We start from the raw sequence: 20,908 nt of genomic DNA on the forward strand, positions 1-20,908 counted from the left end.
AGCGCATCCTTCTTCGAAAACTAGCGTAGAGATGGCTTGTTTGATAATTTTCATTTGGACAAGATATGAGAATGTCTTTTAACTATTCACGTTTGGAATTGAAACTGTGAATCCAGAGCAGCCTGTTTCTACATCAACTTAAACAAAGCTACTTTTGTCAAAATAAGTGCAGACTTCATACCTGACACGGCTGTCATATTGATGATATTAATATGATCAAGAAGCTAATCTGTACGAGTCCCTGGACAGATATAAAGGTTGTGAAAGTGTACACTCATATTGACATTTAGATTTTTAACATGTTATGGCATTTGTACTAATATTTCTAACTGTACTACCGTGCTCTGTAAACATGACACAGCACAGCTCTATTTCATCTCCGCGGTATTTGTACTCAGCCCGTGTGTTGTGTCTGTCCTCAGGGTACAGGGGGCAGAAAGGAGAGCGAGGTCAGCTTGGTCTGGGGTTACCAGGAGAGCCAGGATCCATGGGCCCACCAGGTAAGAAACATCTTAGTTTGTATACTTAATTTAATGCAATTTATGTATTTTATCAGAGACAGCAATAGGCATCAGCAAGGACCGGTCCAGGACAATGTGTTCCATGCTCTTTTACTTTCCATTGGATACTTTTTCATCAACTGCTTATTACTTAAAGTCACATTTATCAATATGTTTATATTAACAATGGATCAAATGACTCTGTGTAGAGTGAAAAGGGTCATTCATTGTGATGAACCCACAGGACGCTGATGACTAGCTGGCAAGCGTAGGGGATCATTATGCTGCTAAAGTGACATTACCCTCAGGAATTGGTGGGGATCAAAATGGAACAAATAGGAAAGTGAACGTTGAACTTACATTCATCAGGTGGCAAGAAACACAACTCCACAGGAATGCCAATCTAGCTCAGTATTTTTGCCTGTATAAAAGAGCACTTCTGGCAGTTGTGCTTTGATTATATTTTGATTACATACCTCATTTGTCACAAAATGACCAGCCTCCGCCACATCTACCCCTGTTAATCAAGTTTTCTCACCTGTTCACCAAAAGACGGGAAGTGTAGCGTATTGCACTGTGATATCAAATAACTTTGGTTGTGTCAAGTCTCAAACCTCAAATTCTATTCCAGCCTTCATTTGATATCTCAGCAGGTTGGAGATTAACACAACTCCCAGATGGCATGCTTTTTGTTTTTTTTAAACTCAACCGCTGCTGTGACACAAATGGGGGACATAATAACAATAGTAGAGGACAAAATGCTGAAGTGACTCAGCAGTGTTGCCCGTTCTGTAAAGTAGAAGCCCAGCTTGTTGTCTTGTGCAAAGGTTTCACTGAATACAACCCAAGTTGTCAGCTTGTCCCCTGCTCCTGTGAACTAAAAAAATAACTCCCCATACCACGATGCTGGCTTTCAGTCTGTGACAGTGGTGGTATATCCCTGAACCTTAAGTCATCCATCCAACTATGTATGTGCATTATGCATGTGTAGGGCAAAGGGAAGTTTGCTATAGGTCCTTTGGAGAGGACAAATCACAGCTGTTGAAAGACATCATCTCCAGGGGTGCATAGTAGGAAGCACCTTCAGCCCAACTAGTGGGGTTGGACTTTATCTGTATTCACATTCACACACTCTTGGAAAGAGTTGGAATGTTGAACAAACTGCTGCTGTATGAGTGTGCTGCTTGGTTTTCTTCTGTGCAGTTACTGTAGTTCCTGTACAGCTGAAGATTTTTTTGGCCATCATAATGAGGGACCTGCTTGTACCCCTTGAATTCCACATAGAGCAGGTTCCCACTGGACCACCTCCAGGTTCTGGAGAATGGGACATATGTGTCACATACAGGAGATTCTTCAGTGTTGGCAAAAAGACTAGGATCAACTCTGTAAATTAAAACTTTTATAGTATATGTGAGAGTTACCACAATTTTCTATTTGCTGTCTTTGCCCTCAGCTTGTTGTACCCTAATAGACTTTGATAGTGCTGAAGTCATGCTCGCCTGGAGTGAATTAGCTCTGTGCTGTAGCTAATTAACAGGGTTGAGCTAGCAGCTCTGAAGAGCCACCTAAATACACAGAATGAACGTTGAATGAATATTTGATAATGATGGTGCACTTTTGCTCTGGTGTTTGTTGACAGTACAAACAACCACAGTACTGTGGACAGTTTGTGTGTGAGCAGTTAAACAAGAGATGGATGTGGCAGTTATGAAAAGGACATCTTGAGTTTTCAGTGGGAGGAAAAGGACAAGGCTGTACCTGCAATTCCTTTTGTTTGAGTTTTAGAGGAGGCAGGGTCCCCCCCCGGCACAGGAATTAATAATGTCTAATTCTCTGTTAAGGCCCTCCTGGGATCACTTCTAAGGGCCCTACTGGCCCTCCGGGGCCCCGTGGACCTACTGGGACTTGTGACCCCAGTGACTGTCTTCTTCCATCCCTGTGAACCAAGCAGAGTGGTTCATATATGGGGCTGGTTCGAATGTAGATGCCCGGCTCCGAGCTCAGTGCTGCAGCAGATCGCCTCGCTGTATATAAGAGCTTCCTCAGCTCTGGTTCATCGGACAGACTCACAACTGACCTCTTTAGTTCACTTTACAATAACATTTGGATGCAGTCAGGATTTGTTCTTTTTCTTTTCATCTTGTTGTACTATTAAGGTATTTCTTGTTTTCATATCCCCTACTGTGATGTAATGCATTCCTTGTCAATTCTCATTATGTCTTCAAGACCATGAAAGGACTTTATTTTATCAACTTCAGTCCTGTCTGAAAACACAATCTTAATTATTTGTTTGCCTTCTTAATGGGCTTGCCTATTCCCTCGTCTGTTCTTATTTAGATAAGCCAATGTGCTGTCAGAAGGTACTCTCACGTGTGTGTGTGTGTGTGTGTGTGTGTGTGTGTGTGTGTGTGTGTGTGTGTGAGAGAGTGTGTGTGTGTGTGTGTAAAGTTGTGATAAAACATCAGATTTCTGAGACTCCTTATGCAACCAAAGTGCAGCAGATGTGACTGATATGCAAATAATTTATTTTTAGCGTGTTCTTCAAGGATGTAGTTAAAGATGGTTCTAATAATTGCAGTGAATGTAGCATGGATATTCAGTAATATTATTATTAGAAGGTGGCTTGACACATTTTAAGATTACTGAGAGTTGTGTTTTATGAAATTATCACTCATGACACATATGCAATGTGCATGATAATAATTATTTTTATCATTTAGAAAGACGTCTTCCTATTTTCTTTAGGTTTGGTGACGTTACTGTGTTTGTAAAGGTGTGTTCAGACCAAATGCAAAGAGGATTTTTTTTGTATTTAGCTCGCAAAGTTTCACCCTTAAGTTAGTTACGTCATAACGTCAGTGCTAACTTGGTTTGTGGTAAAGTACAACCAATAGCTGGAATCAAGTTACAGATATATTTTTTCAAAAAACACCATGTAGTCCTACGGCTTTGCTCGCTTTTCTCCAAGCCGTCTCTTCTCTGTACAGTACTGACGTTGAGTCCTAGAGTTCCAGCTGCCCACGGACACCAACGATAAGTTTGTCCTCCATTTCCAATTCTCGGTGATGTCGGTATAATCACACACTGATAGGCTTTCGCCACACACATCTTCCACCCAAATTTAAACATTTCAGTATGCATGTATTATGTTGTCTTTTTATTGACTCTATGTAATCGTGCAGAATAGGATGTTGCTTTTTGTTTGGTCTGGACACACCACACACACATATTTCAAGGGCATATTTGAGGAATTTACTTTAAATGTGGTGTATGTTTAAGGTGTGTGATGTAACCTCACATTCACCCTATTGTTGGTTTAATCTGTAAATAAGTGGAACGAGTTATTGAGGTTTTTCTTTTTCTTTCTTCCCGTCTAATGGAGCTTGTACCGGGACCTGACAACATGTTTACATAAGCAAGTTGTCATTGTAATGACACAATAAGGTTCCCACTGTGTGTGTGTGTGTGTGTGTGCGTGTGTGTGCGTGTGTGTGCGTGTGTGTGCGTGTGTGTGTGTGTGTGTGCGTGTGTGTGCGCGTGTGTGTGCGTGTGTGTGTGTGTCCAATGATAATTGACATTTACATGGTTTACATGCTGTATGATGATTCCTCTGGTTTATTTGTATATTTTTGATTTTCAGCTACACAAAGGGAATCAGGATTACTACACTACAACTTCAGACTTTTTGTTTTTGTTAAAAATATACTCATGAATGTATACTTGAATTTTCTTGTTCATCGTTTGAACGGTATCCTGGCCTACATCCTGGTTTTTCACTCGCTGACCAGCACTGTGTCACTGTGTATCATCTGGTTTTGGGGTGTCTTATGGCTGGAGTTTGGCTTTATTTATTTATTCTGCTATAACAGGCTTTGGAGCCATTTTAATGTTCTCAACTCATTTCAGAGGTTTTTGAGTCAACTTTACTTTAACAAGCCGTACTCTATGATTGATCTTATCTACAAACTCAGTACAATCAATCTGAAAACATGCAGACCTTCTTCAAGACGGAAAGACAAAAGTTCCTAGCATTCAAACTTTATGAATGTCTATTACCTAACTTTAGTAACCTAACTTTATAATCACACTAAATCATGAACCTTTGTATGGCAGACAAACATAATTGGCCTGTTGTGTATATTACTTCCATCGCTGTTTAATGAGAGTTAGACTCAAAGGCTTTAATTTTACTTTAAAGTGCCCAGATGTGATTGATGTTTGAAATGTTCTGTGGGTGTATCTGACATTTTTGTGATGTTAAGAACTCGGTTCTAGCTGTATTCCATGCTTTAAGATCTGTTTGAGACTTTTTATGTCTCACAAGTCATCGAGCTTCTCTTACACATATGAATTATGACTCACATCCTACTCTGAAGCTGCAGAGAATTTTTTTAAATATTCTTCTCTGCATGCAAGCTTAGTTTTAAGTCTGCTAAGTGTGAGTGGGTCTATTTTCAGATGGTTATTGAATCAAATGTATACCACTGACTTTATTTGTGAGTTGAAAGAGCCCCCTGCTGGACATGTATTTATTTTCTCATTGCTTGAATGTAAAACAATCTTTCTTTGGGTTATAAGCTACATAAAGCCACATCCTTCTATTGGCTTCTGTCTTTTTCATATATGTTCACATTCTATGTATCATTTTTCCATGAATTATCTGGATTTTAATTTTATTATATTGGTCTATTTCATACACATTGCATCTGTTGCACATTTGTTCGTCCTGGAAGGGCCATCCCTCCTTGGTTGCTCATTTTTTGGGGAGTTTTTCTTTATCCAAAGTGAGAGTTTTAAAGGTCAGAAGGTGTCATAGGCTGTACAGATTTTAAAGCCCCCTGAGGCAATTTGTGATATTGGGCTGTATAAATAAAATTTACTCGTACGTGACTTTCATCAAGCTAATTTTCATATTTCGGTTTAATTATTCCCCTTGGAGACAATAACTCCAACCTTGACCAAATTCAAATGAGGCCGCATCAACGTGAGGCTAATGCAATCTCAACTTTTTGGCGAACTGATGAGAGCAACTCTCTGCGAATATTGAATTTAGCTTGAATTGATATTAATGTGCACCGGTTTGTAACTTCAATTTAGCTAAACAGTATGATAACTAGGGAGGACACAAAATGGCCACAACCCACTTCACTAGCAATTTGGTGCCAGCCATTTGTATATCACTCTTGAGTTAAAATCCATTTATTCTAAGTGGAAAATGTCTGATGAAACTCAAAGGATGGCGGTGTTGTAGGTTGAAGCATCCTTCAAATCAAATGCTGTTATACACCTAGATGTAGGCTTCTCAAATAATGCAAAATTCACTTAAAACAATATGTTTTATACAGCCACATTTCATTACTGGGTTTTAATGTAAGTAGATCCTGTTTCTATCCTATAATTTAATCTTGTAAATAAGCTTGTAATGATGGGGAATGTGGATCAGCCTCTTCGCACGGCGCCTCGGATTAAAAATGTCTGCCTGCTGCTCTCATTACTCTATACGCTCATGTCGTGCTGTGGGACTTTAATGTGTGTTTTTGAGAGTCTGTGATACGCCACACCTCCCCCAATGGCAGATTCTGGCCAATATACACAGTACAGTATACCCACTACAATACATTAGACTACACCACTGATTAGTTATATGGGGGGGAGGAATATCACAACATTAACTGTTGCTTTTCACTGGAAAAAAACAATTGAAACCTCATTTGTGGGTAGAAAGAGACAGTCCTGGACTGTGACAAAGAATAGGGACAGTAATGCTCCTGTTGTGGAGGATGACCCAATGTTTATGTGATTACCAGGTATCAGAGGTTAGATTTTACACTTTTCTTTTCAGCATCTTTTATTCAACTGATTAATGGCACCTGCCTTACACGTGTGCAATAAATGTAATCCAGTGCTTTATGTCTTGTGTTCTTGTATATTGGGGCACTAACACAGCCTGGGTTACAGGTTTCTATCTTTTAAAAGGTATTTTATGACACATTTATGTGTGTTCAACGGCAGTTGTTGTTTCACATTCGTTAGTGTTAACATTAACTACTTTTAAGCAGTTATATCACATGGTATGTAAAATAATTCACAACCAAGGTTTCTTTGTCCGGTCGAGATTTTTAGCATCTCAATGTTTTTAAAATGGAATAAAGTCAGTTAAACGATATTAATTAAACGGCAACGGTATGTTTAAAAGCTGTTCTGAATGAAACTAAGGAAATAGCTTTGATATTTTTAAATCTCAAAGTTCATTCTTGACCTTCAAAACAACTTTTGACAAAACAATCTTACCTTTAGGTCCATTTAAAGTTGAAGCTTTCGATCACATTAAATTATCTTCATCAGCATATGGAGTTTAGACAAATAAATGTAACGAAAAAATCCTTAAAGTGCTCAGAAAAGATGTACATTTCAGCGTCTACATGTCTGCAAACTTCATCTGCTTTTAAAGATGGTGCGATGTGATCAAAAGCTACAGACCAAATTCATATTGAGGTGAGATAGTTTTTTTCAACTGTGATTTGTTGTTATTTTAGGTTTTAAAGAAAACTATTACATTTTTTATTTCCTCATATTTGTCACACAATGTTATATCATTACAAAATGATGACAGTATACAGAATAAATTAAACACTGTCATGTGTTGTTTTCTTTATTTGTAACAATAATGAATAATGACTGTCATCTGTTGTTATGTACAATGAGGCAAAATCTCACATCAGCTTGTTTTGTAGGAAATATAATTAACCACAAGTCAAACATTTTCTTTTCTTTTCTTTTTTTTACAGATTTACAACATTTGCAACAAAGTGAAGTCAGTGTGACTTGATGACATTTTCATCCTCTCTCCTTTTATTTTGAACAGCGGGGCTGAAAAGACAGTCAGACATGTACATAGGACTTTAGATTAAAAAAAGAGGGGTTTCAGGAGGTGTATCTTTGGTACATTAGCCCATACAGAACAACATAATTGAAAAAGGCACTTAAACCAAACACAATCCTTATCCTGAATTGCTTTGGGTGGATATGTTCTGTGAGAAAGGGAAGGAACTTTTATTTAAGAATACACTGGTGAAAAGGAGAGGAAATGCAGGCAGAGGTATAAGGAGAGTGGGATAAACATACACTTCTGTTCATTTTCATATTGTCTCAGAAATATGAGCACACCTTCCTGAAAATATCAAAACATCTCTCTGGTAGAAAAACTCCAGAACGAGCTAGATTTTTTGCAGCACGTAAAAAAAACAATGTGTTGTGTTTTGTTTTTTTTCTTCCATGAAGAGGCTGGCTCCTTCTGATTGAGATGTGGCTGGCACAAAACATGCTCACAGGACTAGAGGTGAATAGATGGAAGGCACCACACCAAAAGCAGCCCCTGGGAAGAAGGTGTGAAAAATGTTGTGTGCTCAGGGGAGCCAATCCAACAGTCTTTCTGTCTGTGTCAGAGTGTCTTTTAGTTCCCTGCAGGTCCCTTCACATCCAGAGACTGGTGGGCGGCCCCGGCCTGGAGGTTGCAGGCTGACGGGTCGCAGTAACCATTGGGACCAGCTGCACCAGGAGGCCCAGGTACACCGGGCTGTCCAGGAACACCAGGAGGTCCCCTCTGCCCGTCCCGACCATCCTGACCGTAGCCGGGTTTGCCTGGCTCACCTGTGGTCACAAAATTCATTTTAAGACGGTAGTTATACATTTAAATAGTTTTTGTGTGTAAAAGTGTAATCTTTAAAACAGTAGGGCAAATTTAAAAGGAAAAATGTACTCACCAGGAAGTCCAGGAGGTCCTGGCTGACCTTTAGGTCCACGCACAGTGGGCCCTCTGGAGCCTCGGTCTCCCATTTCACCTGCAACATGTATTGTAGAATGAGGATATTTGTGTACAAACAAGTCATTGTTTTATTCAATGTATAATTCACTCACATCACCCAAATCATCAACACCTGCTTATACATTGATTACCTTTGGGTCCTTTCACTCCAATTATTCCTGGTGGCCCTTTAAGTCCTGGAAGGCCTCTTGTGCCACTCTGCCCAGGGAAGCCATTGTCTCCTGGAGGCCCAGGTTGCCCTGGAGGTCCAGGTTTTCCAGGTAAACCAGCTGCTCCAGACTCTGGCCTCCTTAAACTAGCAGCTAGCTGAGCCAGCTGTTCTGTTGGATCACAGCAGAAAGAAGATGTTGAACTTAAATCAATTTAATGTGTTGTATTGTAATTTAACAGATGCACAACTGGCACCAAGACATAGCATGTTTCTAAACAGATGTAGTTGACAGTTCAGCTGTATCAAGGGATGCATGACTGACATTTTGTTATAAATCATTAAAGCCCAGAGCATCTCTCATGGAAGAGATGGTCCAACAGCTCTTGTTCTTGAGTCAGAGTGAAGCAGAGCAAGGTGAAACTGTGGCCATGACATCCCTTGAGCTTCTCCAGTTTTTCAACCTTATTCTATAGCACCTCAGTAAATTGAGCAAAAAGAAGATACTACTCTTTATTTCAGGTAATCAGCGACAGGAAAAGTACGTTCATGGTGCAAAGGATCTAAAATGAATCTCCCGTGGCTTCTTGCTGCACGGTATTTTGCACTTGAAATTCCAGTTTTCCGGCTCCTGATGAAAATTCAAGCAGCAGCTACTTGACTACTCTTTTTCTTAAGATTTCCTTTCCAGGCAGACTCTTTGCTTGGAGGGGAGGGGAGCAGGTCTGCTGGAGGTGAAATTAATTTTTCAGCACATCGAGTATAAAAAAATCATGAGTGTAGGAGATGAGTTGTGAAGGCGTAAGAGCAACAGAATGAAGAGAACAGAGGTTGTGACTTCAGAGAAAAATTTCTAAAGCTCGGAGAGGGGAATCTTTCATCCATCAAATAAACAAAGACTGAAGCTTATTTCATGTTCTGGTTATGAGATCCTCCGAGTATTCCGCAACCTCCCAGATCAATGAGACAGTGGAGGGGCGGATCTATGTGTGGTTGCGTAATGAGGCATTCTGGGAAAGATTAAAGTCATGAAATGAGGCACAAGGGAATGATAAATGGGGTCAAAGGCCTATCAGTTCCTACCTTGCATTACTCGCATGCAAACTTGTTTGATGTGCTGATCACTTGGCTCTTTACCCTGGAAAAAAAAAGATGACATGATATATTTAGGACAGTTTTTAAAACATCCATGACAACACTGCAAAACAGGACTCTTTTGGTTTGGCTGGCTTCATCCTCTTTGGGTGGAGACAATCCTTCTATTCTTGGGAAAAACATTTTCAGAGAATCTGGTGTGTGCAGTTTGATCTATTCCCTGCTGCTGAACAATAGAAAAAGAGCTTATTTGCATACGTTGCAATTATGAGAAGGACATCAGAATATAAAGGTAAAGTATTCAGCTGAGAGGGACTTAATAATATGCTCTACCTTTGTTATTTGTGTTCTGTAGACTTCATGAAAGAAATACTTTGAAAGATATAGTAAGATGTTTTGGTTGGAAGTTTTAGATGACTGTGGTTGATTAGGAGTGGACTATCAGTAAGGAAAAGAAAGGATTAAAGAGGAGTGACAGAAAAGGTCTGAAACAGTAACGTGTCTTTTTGATTGGAACTTTTCTAACAACACACTGAATTCAGTGTAAAATACAAGACAATAAAAGTAGTGGAGTTTTTGTAGAAATTGATAAAAAATACAATACAAAACAATACAATTGAGAAATTGTGTGCTTTACATAATGTCTTTAGTGGGCAAAACCTCTTGTATGTCCAAAACCGCTTTTCAGGAAATTAAAAAATGGCGGATGTAAAAACATTTAATTGAGCTATTTAGCTCAGACGAAGTGAGAGGAAATCGCCTCGTCACTGTTTAAATATTTATCAAACCCTCAGACAGACTTAAAGGGTGAATAATAGCACTGATTTATGAACAAAAACATTAAAATGGCAAAAGACTACTCCAAATACAACTAACACAAAATTGCAAAATACGGAGATATGGAATTTCTGCCCGACGGCTATCATAAGAAAAATGTTCTCACAAGGAGACTATATGTCATTATAATTACATATTTTGTATCACATGTATTACATATTTTTTCCACCCGCCCACTCTTGCACCTACGCTACAGAGGAATAACAAAACAATATCACCATATTTAAAGCACTGTGTAGAAGGAACAAATCATAACTGATGCAATTTTAATTGGGATCAAATCACTTCAGATTGAAAGACCTCTCTTTCTGTGAGCTGATCCCATTATTATTGTGTCTACTCTGTGAGTCTTAGTGCTAAATCCAAACTTCAGAGTTTTGGTTGGCATTTGGTTAATTGGCTTGTTGTCTCACTTTGCCAGACCCTCCTCCACAGCACTGCAAAGGAGGGTCTGGCTACCCCACACAGCATTTCTGGATGGGAGAAAAACGTGCCTTGGTTTATTGGCATTTCTTTAAACCAATCACAATTGTCTTGGGCAGTGCTAAGCACTGCACGGACCAACGGTTCCTCTGCAAGATAACCTCAGGAAGGAACTTGTTTTGGTGGAACGTGAATGTTAAAAAGTATTTTTAGTCATGCAACTGAAATCTCAGATTGGACAGATAGTCTAGCGAGCTGTCTCAATTTATCCTGCAGAGATCTGAGAAAAGGTTAAACATAGTCCTCATAAATTGACTGGAGTTAAAAATGCCAACACAAAACCAGCCCCAGGCAACGGATATCAGGCCTAAATGAGTGACATCTGGCAGAATACCCTTTGGCAACAGAGCAATCACAGAAGTGGAACGTTGAGGATATGGACTATTTGGCTTGTAGCTTTCTCACTCTGTCATGCGTCTTCACCGATATTGGAAGTATCCTCATGCACTTTTTCTCTTGGACCTACCGCAGGGCCCTGGGACCCTCTGACTCCAGGTGGACCCCTGTTTCCCTGCATGCCCCGCGGGCCAGGTGTGCCAGATGGCCCCTCGATTCCAGGCTGGCCTCGACTTCCCTCGGGACCTCTTTGGCCAGGCTCGCCGGGGTTACCAACCTTAACAGAAAAAAAGACCAGAGAAATGTGACGAAACTGCAGCACTACCTCAATCATTTGACACCACAGGAAAATATTGAGATACCAGGATAAAATAATCAGTTTGAACTCACCTCTCCTTTAGGTCCGGATTCTCCTGACTCACCCTATAGCGCCATTTATAAAACACAGAGGACCGAAACAGGGACAATTGTATTCTGGTGAGATTCTCTTCTGAATAGGATTGTTGAATGGTTCTTAAGTTAAATTAATAGTGTGTGTGTTGTTTTAACAACTTACAATATCCCCTTTGTCTCCAGGGTCTCCCTCATCACCCTGTGATCCCTGTGGAAAAAAAACAGTCTGTAAATGATTTATGCAAAGCAACCTACTAACTTATTAAAATGCAGCTTTACTATTATGAGAGAATTAATATTCAGTATGCAGGTGTCAAACCTGCTCTCCTTTGGGTCCTCCTTCTCCACGTTCTCCCTGCAATAACCAAAATCATCGTTACAGTGGTGTGAATGTTCTATTTGCCCACACTAGAGGGAGCTGATCAGCTGTTAGCTGTTGACCATCCATCTCTTTCTTACTGTTTAGGACAATTGTCTCCAAATCTGAAAAGGTCTTTGAATGGAACTGTGCACTTTTCTTACCCTCTCTCCCTTCACCCCGGGAAGGCCAGAAGGACCAGGGAGACCAGGAAGGCCGGGGTCACCTTTGGGTCCCTATGGCAAATAAACATGCACATCTGATGAGTAGAGAAATCTAAGCAGGGTTAACTAAAGTATCTTGAGATCCACAACATCCTTTAAAAGACTAAATAAAGCACTATGCTCGTTATTTTGTAAGCTATTTCATGAAGTATAACACCTGTTAACATGGCTGTAATTGCTCACCTATCAATAGTCGTAGTGAAATAAATCATTGCTACGTATTCTTTAGGGCATGTGAGTGTGTGTGCCATTCCCCCTTTGATCACTGGACAACTGTCTGAGGAATGCCAGGAGAACAGAGAGCTCATTCAGCTCCACTTGTCTCCCCTTACTGTGAAAATGGACCTCATGTGAGATTCAGCCTCACTCTATTCTCTGAGACATTCCAGGGAAACAACAGCCTGGACTAAATACTGAGGCTTTCCTTCTTTTAATCTTCTTATATTGTAAGTATCAAAAGTCTATTTCACTGTCAAAATGGCAGCTAAGATATTTATAAGGCCTTTTCAAAAAAAAGGAATGAATAAAAACTAGATATGAGTTTAAATTAAAACCAGTCCATTAAAATATAACTCTAGCTCTACAACTATTGTGTTTATGACTTACTCTGGCACCTGGCTTGCCGGCTGAACCTGCAGGGCCTTGCTCTCCTACTGCTCCCTGTAGGGGAAGAAGAGAACATGATTAGAAAGTTAAAATGAACATTTGAACAAAAGTAAGGACAATAGAAACTCAAGCAGGAAAACATACTCACAGGTTCACCAATTGGTCCAATAGGTCCCAACTCTCCCTGTTCTCCTCGTTCGCCCTAAGGTGTGACAGGAAAATGCCAGTGACACAGTGAAGGTGACAAAAAATCACAGCAGTGTATCAACATGTGTTGCTCATCATATTTACTGCTTTGCCAGCGGGTCCCATTGTTCCAGGCAGGCCTGCTTGACCACTGTCTCCCTGTGCAGAAACAATCAAAAGTTCCTTTTAGATTTTGTCAATTTAAGAAAAACTAACTGAATTCAAGAAACAGCTGATCGTGTTTAATAATTGATCGAGCAAACAACCTTAGTGCCACTCAAGCCTTTTGGTCCAGGTGCACCAGGCAAACCCTAAAAAAACAAAGAACAAGTCTTGAAGAGATGCAACAATAATAAGGAGAACGTCTTACAACAAACGAGACACATTTCTTGCAGGAAGTGTCATTTGTACAAGAAAATACACTTCACTGTTAGAAACACTGGAGCATAAAGAGGCTTAGTGGAGAAAAATACATTTGGTTTGCGCTTTTGACCCAAATAAGCTTAAGGTGATTAAAGTGATCTGGATATGTGGTGTAAGTGATGACTTTTAAGTCTAAAAGATCTTTCTTAACGCTGCCACAGGCGGGCTCATGTTTGCCAACTGATTCTCATTAGTGTTGTTTATTTGACTAATCCCATATTGGTGGGATGGAAAAACTCTGCTCTCACTTTTCTGCCGGAGGAAGACAGTGATTACTGGCTTATTGCTGGGGTGGAATTCAATACTATTGTCTTGTAAAGTCAACCTACAGAAACGTTATTATATATTGTAAAAAACAACATAGAAAAATATTCTGACTGCTGCTTGTTACTGCAATGCCGATGTGGAGACAATGAGTACAGTACTGCGGCGTGCATGAGTTAGAGTGCTTTAAACTGCTCCTGTCAGGTGCATCCAATCAGAGTCAGTTAGTTTGGGGTCAGAGGTCATACTCACAGGAAGCCCCTGAAGTCCGACTTCTCCAGGAACGCCTGCCTTCCCAATGCCTCCCTGCAGGGAAAAGTACAGTGAAAGAATTACGCTAATCCTGCACTTAAAAGAGCCCATGACAATACATTTTTAAGCATTTTAACTCTAACATTAGGACTTACTAGTTTCATAAATAAAGTAGCAGAAATGTTGCTCTACCTTTGCTCCAGGCATCCCAGGAATACCCTCGCGACCGTCCACACCCGGTAAGCCCTGGTGATAGAAAACCCAAACTGAAATAAGCAGTTTGCAGGCAACGTGTCCGAACATTTAAACTTCATTTGTCGTCATTGATCAAACACTCACAGCCTCTCCCTTGGGACCTGGAAGACCTGTGATTCCTCTCACCCCTAGAATACCCTGAACAACAGAGTAACAGTCTATTTTGTTAAAGCTGTACAAATAAGATCCAGTGAATCAAACACTGTGTCATTGATGCGTCTGCTTACCGTTTCACCTTTAGGCCCAAGCTCGCCCATCACGCCTCTCTGGCCTTGATCCCCCTAAAATAATGCATTGAATCATACGCTACTTATATTATATCATACTCGCTGCTAAAATAAAAGCATTTGTGTTCCGAGATAAACTTACAGTTGCCCCTGAAACACCCTGGGGACCTGGAACTCCATCAAGACCTCGAGCACCCTGCCAGAGAACAATTGTAGGATTGGTATTATAATCTGTTTACATAACAAACATTTTAATAGACATCAATACAGTAAATATCTAAGGTATATGAAAAGTACCTTGGACTTAAAGATCATAGGAACACTTACCATGTCTCCCTTGCGGCCCATCATTCCCATGGCTCCACGAATTCCCTGAGGACCCTGAAATAACAAGCACATCCAACAGGGGCCTCAGTGAGAAGATAAAAAGAGAACCTGCCAGTTGTAACTTGAAAGACTCATATCATATAATAAATGCAATATCTAACCACTGGTCCTTGGGATCCGACCTCCCCTGGACTTCCCTGGTCCCCCTCCTCACCCTGAGTGAACAAAAGAGAAAGAACGTTAGCAGAAAAGTAACATAAAGTCAATCAGATAAAAACACTGAACAGCCAGTTTAACTTCATTATAAGAGTGAAACATTTAAACGGAGGCTGATCCTACAAGCTGTGTGTTAATTAGAAATCAGCCTTTCTGAAATGCGTTTAATACCCACTGTTTAATGGATTACAAGGGGGCAGAAGCAGACAAATTAACACCAAATTACCGTTGTGCTTTGCAAAATTACAAATAATTGATATACTGACTCCGTGGCAGACGTGAAGAGGCATATCCATTAAGATAGGTTCGGGTGATAAGTTTTCTGTCCTTAAAAAGGCAATTTCTTCTTTATTATTATATTTTGTTATTCTATAATTACACACATTAGAAATGGGTATTAAGACATTTCAACAATGCATAGCTGATAATTAAATATGACACAATAAACACAAATGAACGTAAGGAAATGGGTCAACATCTGTTTACATCATAAAATGAAAACATTCATGATTCTGCTTGATACAAAAACATTTCCCCAAAAAGAGGAGGATGGAAATCAAAGTCCGCCTGGCTGTAGAATCATTCAAAGAAATGTCTTTAAGTTCTGGTGGTTTGATATAAAAAAGGTTTAAAAATCTTCCTGTCTTTGTTTGTTGTCATAGATTTTTAAGATTGTTAAATGTATTACGGATTTACTGGAACATACCATTGTTTCTGTTCATTTCAAATACAAAATGAAGCACTGCATGTTATCTAACTGGCTCGAACAATCTCATTTTGCCAGGGTGCAATCTTTCAGATACATACTTATTTTATATTTGAATATTCTTTTTCAATACCATGACATTACACACTTTCAACCCAAGCACAACATCTGTTAGCTGTAAACATCTTTATATTTGTGAATGTCTGAGTGGAAAAACAGGCAGAAGGCCCCTCATATGGAGCTTTCAGTAACGGAGAAAATCATTCTCAGGGACGGAGCTCAGACTGACAGTAAATCATATCCTGGCACGGAGTGATAAAGGAGGCTCAGACTCATTTCCATTTATATAGTGCATAGACACATTACAGTGGGAGGCTAGTTGTTGTGCTTAAACATCGTTTCAAATAAATCAACCTCCATGCATTACTAGGAGTCAGCAGCATTACATACAGGCATGTATCACCTCCTCTTGATCTACAGCAACACAAATTATACTTGTCTCAAAGGTGCCAGGAATCCTTTTTACACAATTAAGTCAAGCATAATTGTTTTCTGATGTGGAATGTTGTTCATATTTTTAAGTAACTATTTATGCAGTTTTATGTGAGTATGAATTACGTTGGTGAAGTAGTATAAAACATTTCATAAGACTAGAAATACTTGGCTTTGGGTTTATATTATATCATTCCCTAAATGAAATATATATTTACCTTGTGCCCTTGTTTCCCAGGTTCTCCTGCTTCACCTTTTACACCTTTGTGGCCCTTGAATTGTACAGAGTATAAAAGGAGCATTGATTACGCATAGACACACACACATATTTTGGGACACTAATGTGATTGTAGTGCAACACAAAAGACTTCAACTGTGATCCTCACTTTCATGCCAGGAAGGCCAGGATGTCCAGGGGTCCCAGGTGGACAAGAGTTTGGACACTAAAACAAAAGAACATAAAAGTCAACAAATATTCCTGCCAATTTATAAAAAATAAAATCTAATTCATAATTTCCAAAAAAAACAAAGCTTTACCAGGTCGGCACTGCCTTGCATTCCAGATGCACCCTGACATTAGGAAAACAAATACAAGTTAACAGTTTCATAACGTCATTCATAAACGTCGTGATGGATCTAAGGAGCTTGTAAATCACTAGAGAAAGGACAGTGTGCAATGGTGGCATCGCTAACAAGGCCAAGTTCATTTCATGTCTGCATCATGCTCCTTGCCTTGTGAAATATAAAGTAAAATGCAATCATTTGCAAATCTGTGTCACTTACTCTGGGCCCTGTAGGTCCAGCAGGTCCCTGTGGCCCTCTCACACCCATGGACCCCTGTGGAAAGACAGAAAATGTGTCAAAAACTACACAAAGAGAATAAATGCACTGGGCTCTCCATTGTGTTCATTAGGAGTCCTAGCATGGATAAAGATTTTGTTACTTTACTTTAAATGATAGACTCTGCTAGAAGCATTTTAGGATTTACAAATTTATCAGCAATTAGCCTAAAGGCACAAGTTAACTTTTGGCTTAAAAAAAACCTTTAGTCCAATTGGAATCTCTTAATATAAGATTTTTTACCATTAGAATTTGTTTTTTATTTATGTTTTCCCAACATACAATATTGTCAAACATCAGATCTCTTTCAGTTTTCCTTTCTTACACAAATGTGCCTCAACCAACTTTTAGCCATTCTACAATTTTTTCATAACTAGTTCACTTGTTATATGTGCAAATACTCATTCATGTTTACTGTAAAAGTCCATATTTTTTATGTAAAGTAAGCGGTGATGCAAATTTAAATGCACTATGCCACATTGGGAGCTAAATCCAGATTGCAACCCTCACTGTACTGTATATCAAAAATTACTGCTTTGAAATCCAATGTAAGCTGATGCCAACAACTATAGCCAATAGGCAAAATTTAAATAAAAATAAATAAAAAATAAGTCTCACCATTAAAGAAAAATTCCGGGTTGTAAAGAGTTCATAAATAAATACCCAGAGGCATCAATTTAGTCGGCTGAATATTATATATTTTGTGTTGATTTTCTGGCCATAAATCAATTTCTAAAACATCTTAGAATGTGTGGAAAAATGCTTAATCCATCAAGTTGAAATCTTTTAGAGTCAAATTAGTAAAATACACTACTTTATGATTATGTAATTAGCACATGATGCACAGTGTATCTATGTGTGTTAATTTGTTCTGTGTGTGTGTGTGTGTGTGTGTGTGTGTGTGTGTGTGTGTGTGTGGTGTGTGTTGTGTGTGTGTGGGGTGTGTGGGGTGTGTGTGTGTGTGTGTGTGTGTGTGTATGTGTGTGTGTGTGTGTGTGTGTGTGTGTGTGTGTGTTGTGTGTGTGTGTTGTGTAAAAAATGTGTTGTTATAAATTTGAGAGGGTTCAGGGACTCCACCTCAGTTTATTGACACTACAGTAGATAGCGTTGTACAGATACATTGTGTTTATCTGAATCAAATTGACAGGTTTCAATGGCGCCCATGATTCATCCAATGAAAGTGGCTTCACCTACATACAGTATTTTTTACTGCAGTTTGGACCAACAATTACTTTTTTGTTACCATGGCCGGCATATGAACATAAACACCTCTGTCATCGACCATTGGCAGCAAACCATCACTTCAGTGCTCAGTATTTTTTGGATTTGGATTTCTTTGGATTTTTCTATCCTTTAGTCCTAATTTAAAAAAGAGTAACAGTCTCTACTTACAGGTTGTCCAACTTTTCCCAATTCACCCAGAAGTCCTCCAGAACCGGGTGGTCCCTGTTCAAAGTCACATTTTAGGAATTCAATATTAACACATTTTTGACAAAGACCACCTAAATGGAATATAAACTGTGATATTACATGTCATTTTAGCAGACACTTTTATTGATTATGTATCATAAAAAAGGACTTACGGGGGGTCCATCTGGCCCAACACCCTGAAGAGAAACATATACAGTATGACTCATGTGTGATGTATATAATTTGGTGTAAACAATCAAATGTAGACAGCTTCTACATTTCTTAATTTTCAGATGGGCATGACCGATCTGATCCTTGGATTTAGAGAGTAAATGCTACTCACAGCTGCTCCACGAGGTCCAGATGTTCCAGGTTCACCCTGAAGAACGAAGGATGAATACATTAGATACATAGATAGATATTGAAATAAACACTGAAATATTGTGTTCATGAATAATTGAGCTGTGCTAGCCTGCACAGAGTCTGGGTTAACATTCCTCCAGCTCATCACATGACTGCACTTGACCCAGCAATGTTTAGCCTAATGAGGACCGATGCTGGGGCTTCATTCCCCATGGAGATTAAGCAGAAGACTTGCAGGATTAAGTCTCATTTGTCATGAAGAATTGGTTTATGCACTGCGGCTCTTGTTGCCATGCCAAAAGACTGGACAGCAGCTTGGCACCATTTCACTGACAGTCCTTGAAGCAGGAAAGAAAAGGCTCATTAGTCACTCACTTTCGGTCCGGGGGGGCCGTCGGGTCCTGGATCTCCAATAGGGCCGGTCAAACCCTGCAGAGGAGAGACATCATGCTTAACTAATACATCCTAGCAAACCTTAGAGACCTTCAGTGCTATATATTTTCCCCTTATATTTGTATATTCTGCAGCACGCAATACCCCCCCACCCCAGATCTCCATATATTACATCATCATAACATAAGTGGGAGGAGTCCTACGTATTCATAAGTGGGATTGACTGTTATGCCCTCCTCTAAAGTATTTCTATATATACTGCACAGCAGCTCCATGTTCTTCAGTCACATTGAAATCAAAGCACATCATGGCATCCATGAGAGCGCGTTCAACTTCACAGACACACAGAAAAAGTCAGCAACAGGGCAGAGGGCAAAACTCTCACACTGCAAACCAAGCACAGAGCAACATTCCTCTGGCTCATTTCAAACAAGCGCACTGAAAGAAATCATTCCACACTGTTTTGAGGATTGTCGACAGGAGATACCAAAAGCGGCCAGCCAACAGAGCTGCTGGTGTTCTCAGAGGTATAACACAGGAAATACATAATAATAATATTATGTGATCTACATAAGCCTTTTAAAGAGAACTAAATTCACCTACTCTTTGTTAGTCTACCCTCAGCACCAGTGTTATGTTTGGATGTTTTCCTAACCCTTAAACTCCAGGGAGCAAAGTTAATTACACTCTGCCCCTGGTTTACCCTCTTGCAAAGGAAATTTGAATTTGTTCATCCTGATTAATAAATTCCTCCCATTTTTGCACAGATTTCCCCAATATCCCCTGCTTAATCTGAAATTGTGTTGGTTACTCTACAAAAACTAAGTGTGAGCATAACCTATATAGTGGGAGGATCAAACTTTGTATTTCCACCCACTTGCAGACTCGTGGCATGCATGTTGACCTCGTTGTGGCCAACAATGGAGCAAATGTCAAATATATAAAATGTAGAACATATGGTACTCACGTCATTTCCAGGAATTCCAGGTAATCCTGAAGATCCGGGTTTACCTGCGTCTCCATCAGGTCCCTGAAAACAAAGTTTCCACACACATATTTCAGTGAAAAGCCCTACAATAAAAAACAAAAACAATGCACCATGTCATTATTTTTATTAAATGTTATAATTACAAGACGTCCATCCTCGCCATCTTCTCCCCTTTCCCCCTAAAACAAAATAGATTCAATGTTTAAAGGTGAGCAAAAGGAGAACTATTTGCATATTGTATATGCTATGGACAGAACAGAACTGAGAGCACTTACATCAATGCCATCAATTCCTGGGACACCTGCAGGTCCAGGAGGGCCAGGAGGTCCTTGGGTCCTCTGAATGATAATATTAATAAGATATATAGGAATCAAATATTTTTTGTCATTTATTTTACTGGCATAATGCTACACAGACAATATGAAAAGATGAGAACAGGTGCAGCGCCTTAATGCATGTGACTAGAAGACAAGACACTGGGATAAACAAAAATAGCCTACAGCATATATAGGTCATTTGTGATTGCAGAATTCAGCAGCATTAGATTGCACTTTTGCAAAAGGAAAAGTTTAACATTGAGACTCCAGACAATAGTGCATCCCTGACTTTTTCCAAAACAGATATCTGATCAAACGATCTCAACATCTTGACAAAATCGTGGGTAAAATTGATCTTCTTATTTAGCAACAGGAGAACACTCACCTGCACCTCTGTTACATCAGTCTATAGAGACAAATAGAGAGAGAAGAGAGAGAGAGAGA

The 20,908-nt window shown here is 39.5% G+C and overlaps 2 protein-coding genes across 2 annotated transcripts in view; one reads left to right on the top strand and one right to left on the bottom strand.

Moving 5' to 3' along the window:
* LOC116704893 (collagen alpha-1(XIX) chain) overlaps positions 1-6,410 on the top strand; it is a 92,826-nt gene extending 86,416 nt beyond the window's left edge. The window contains exons 50-51 of the mRNA XM_032540648.1: positions 423-500; positions 2,342-6,410. Of these exons, the coding sequence (XP_032396539.1) occupies positions 423-500; positions 2,342-2,442 (179 nt within the window). The 3' untranslated portion in view covers positions 2,443-6,410. The remainder of the gene's footprint in view (positions 1-422; positions 501-2,341) is intronic.
* A 786-nt stretch (positions 6,411-7,196) lies between these two features.
* The window catches only part of col9a1b (collagen, type IX, alpha 1b), a 14,007-nt gene continuing 295 nt past the window's right edge, over positions 7,197-20,908 (bottom strand). The window contains exons 2-32 of the mRNA XM_032540652.1: positions 20,423-20,485; positions 20,291-20,326; positions 20,127-20,189; positions 19,142-19,195; positions 18,747-18,782; positions 18,577-18,600; positions 18,386-18,439; positions 16,937-16,990; positions 16,691-16,723; positions 16,540-16,596; positions 16,372-16,425; positions 14,901-14,954; positions 14,740-14,793; positions 14,555-14,608; positions 14,413-14,466; positions 14,270-14,323; positions 14,123-14,176; positions 13,931-13,984; positions 13,258-13,302; positions 13,097-13,150; positions 12,954-13,007; positions 12,806-12,859; positions 12,140-12,211; positions 11,937-11,972; positions 11,781-11,825; positions 11,615-11,647; positions 11,355-11,501; positions 9,557-9,611; positions 8,457-8,645; positions 8,264-8,341; positions 7,197-8,150 (exon numbers count right to left, since the gene is read on the bottom strand). Coding sequence (XP_032396543.1) covers positions 7,954-8,150; positions 8,264-8,341; positions 8,457-8,645; positions 9,557-9,611; positions 11,355-11,501; positions 11,615-11,647; positions 11,781-11,825; positions 11,937-11,972; positions 12,140-12,211; positions 12,806-12,859; positions 12,954-13,007; positions 13,097-13,150; positions 13,258-13,302; positions 13,931-13,984; positions 14,123-14,176; positions 14,270-14,323; positions 14,413-14,466; positions 14,555-14,608; positions 14,740-14,793; positions 14,901-14,954; positions 16,372-16,425; positions 16,540-16,596; positions 16,691-16,723; positions 16,937-16,990; positions 18,386-18,439; positions 18,577-18,600; positions 18,747-18,782; positions 19,142-19,195; positions 20,127-20,189; positions 20,291-20,326; positions 20,423-20,485 — 1,965 coding nt within the window. The 3' untranslated portion in view covers positions 7,197-7,953. The remainder of the gene's footprint in view (positions 8,151-8,263; positions 8,342-8,456; positions 8,646-9,556; positions 9,612-11,354; positions 11,502-11,614; positions 11,648-11,780; positions 11,826-11,936; positions 11,973-12,139; positions 12,212-12,805; positions 12,860-12,953; positions 13,008-13,096; positions 13,151-13,257; positions 13,303-13,930; positions 13,985-14,122; positions 14,177-14,269; positions 14,324-14,412; positions 14,467-14,554; positions 14,609-14,739; positions 14,794-14,900; positions 14,955-16,371; positions 16,426-16,539; positions 16,597-16,690; positions 16,724-16,936; positions 16,991-18,385; positions 18,440-18,576; positions 18,601-18,746; positions 18,783-19,141; positions 19,196-20,126; positions 20,190-20,290; positions 20,327-20,422; positions 20,486-20,908) is intronic.

The sequence above is a fragment of the Etheostoma spectabile genome, chromosome 17 (assembly GCF_008692095.1).
Source record: "Etheostoma spectabile isolate EspeVRDwgs_2016 chromosome 17, UIUC_Espe_1.0, whole genome shotgun sequence".
NCBI lineage: Eukaryota > Metazoa > Chordata > Actinopteri > Perciformes > Percidae > Etheostoma > Etheostoma spectabile.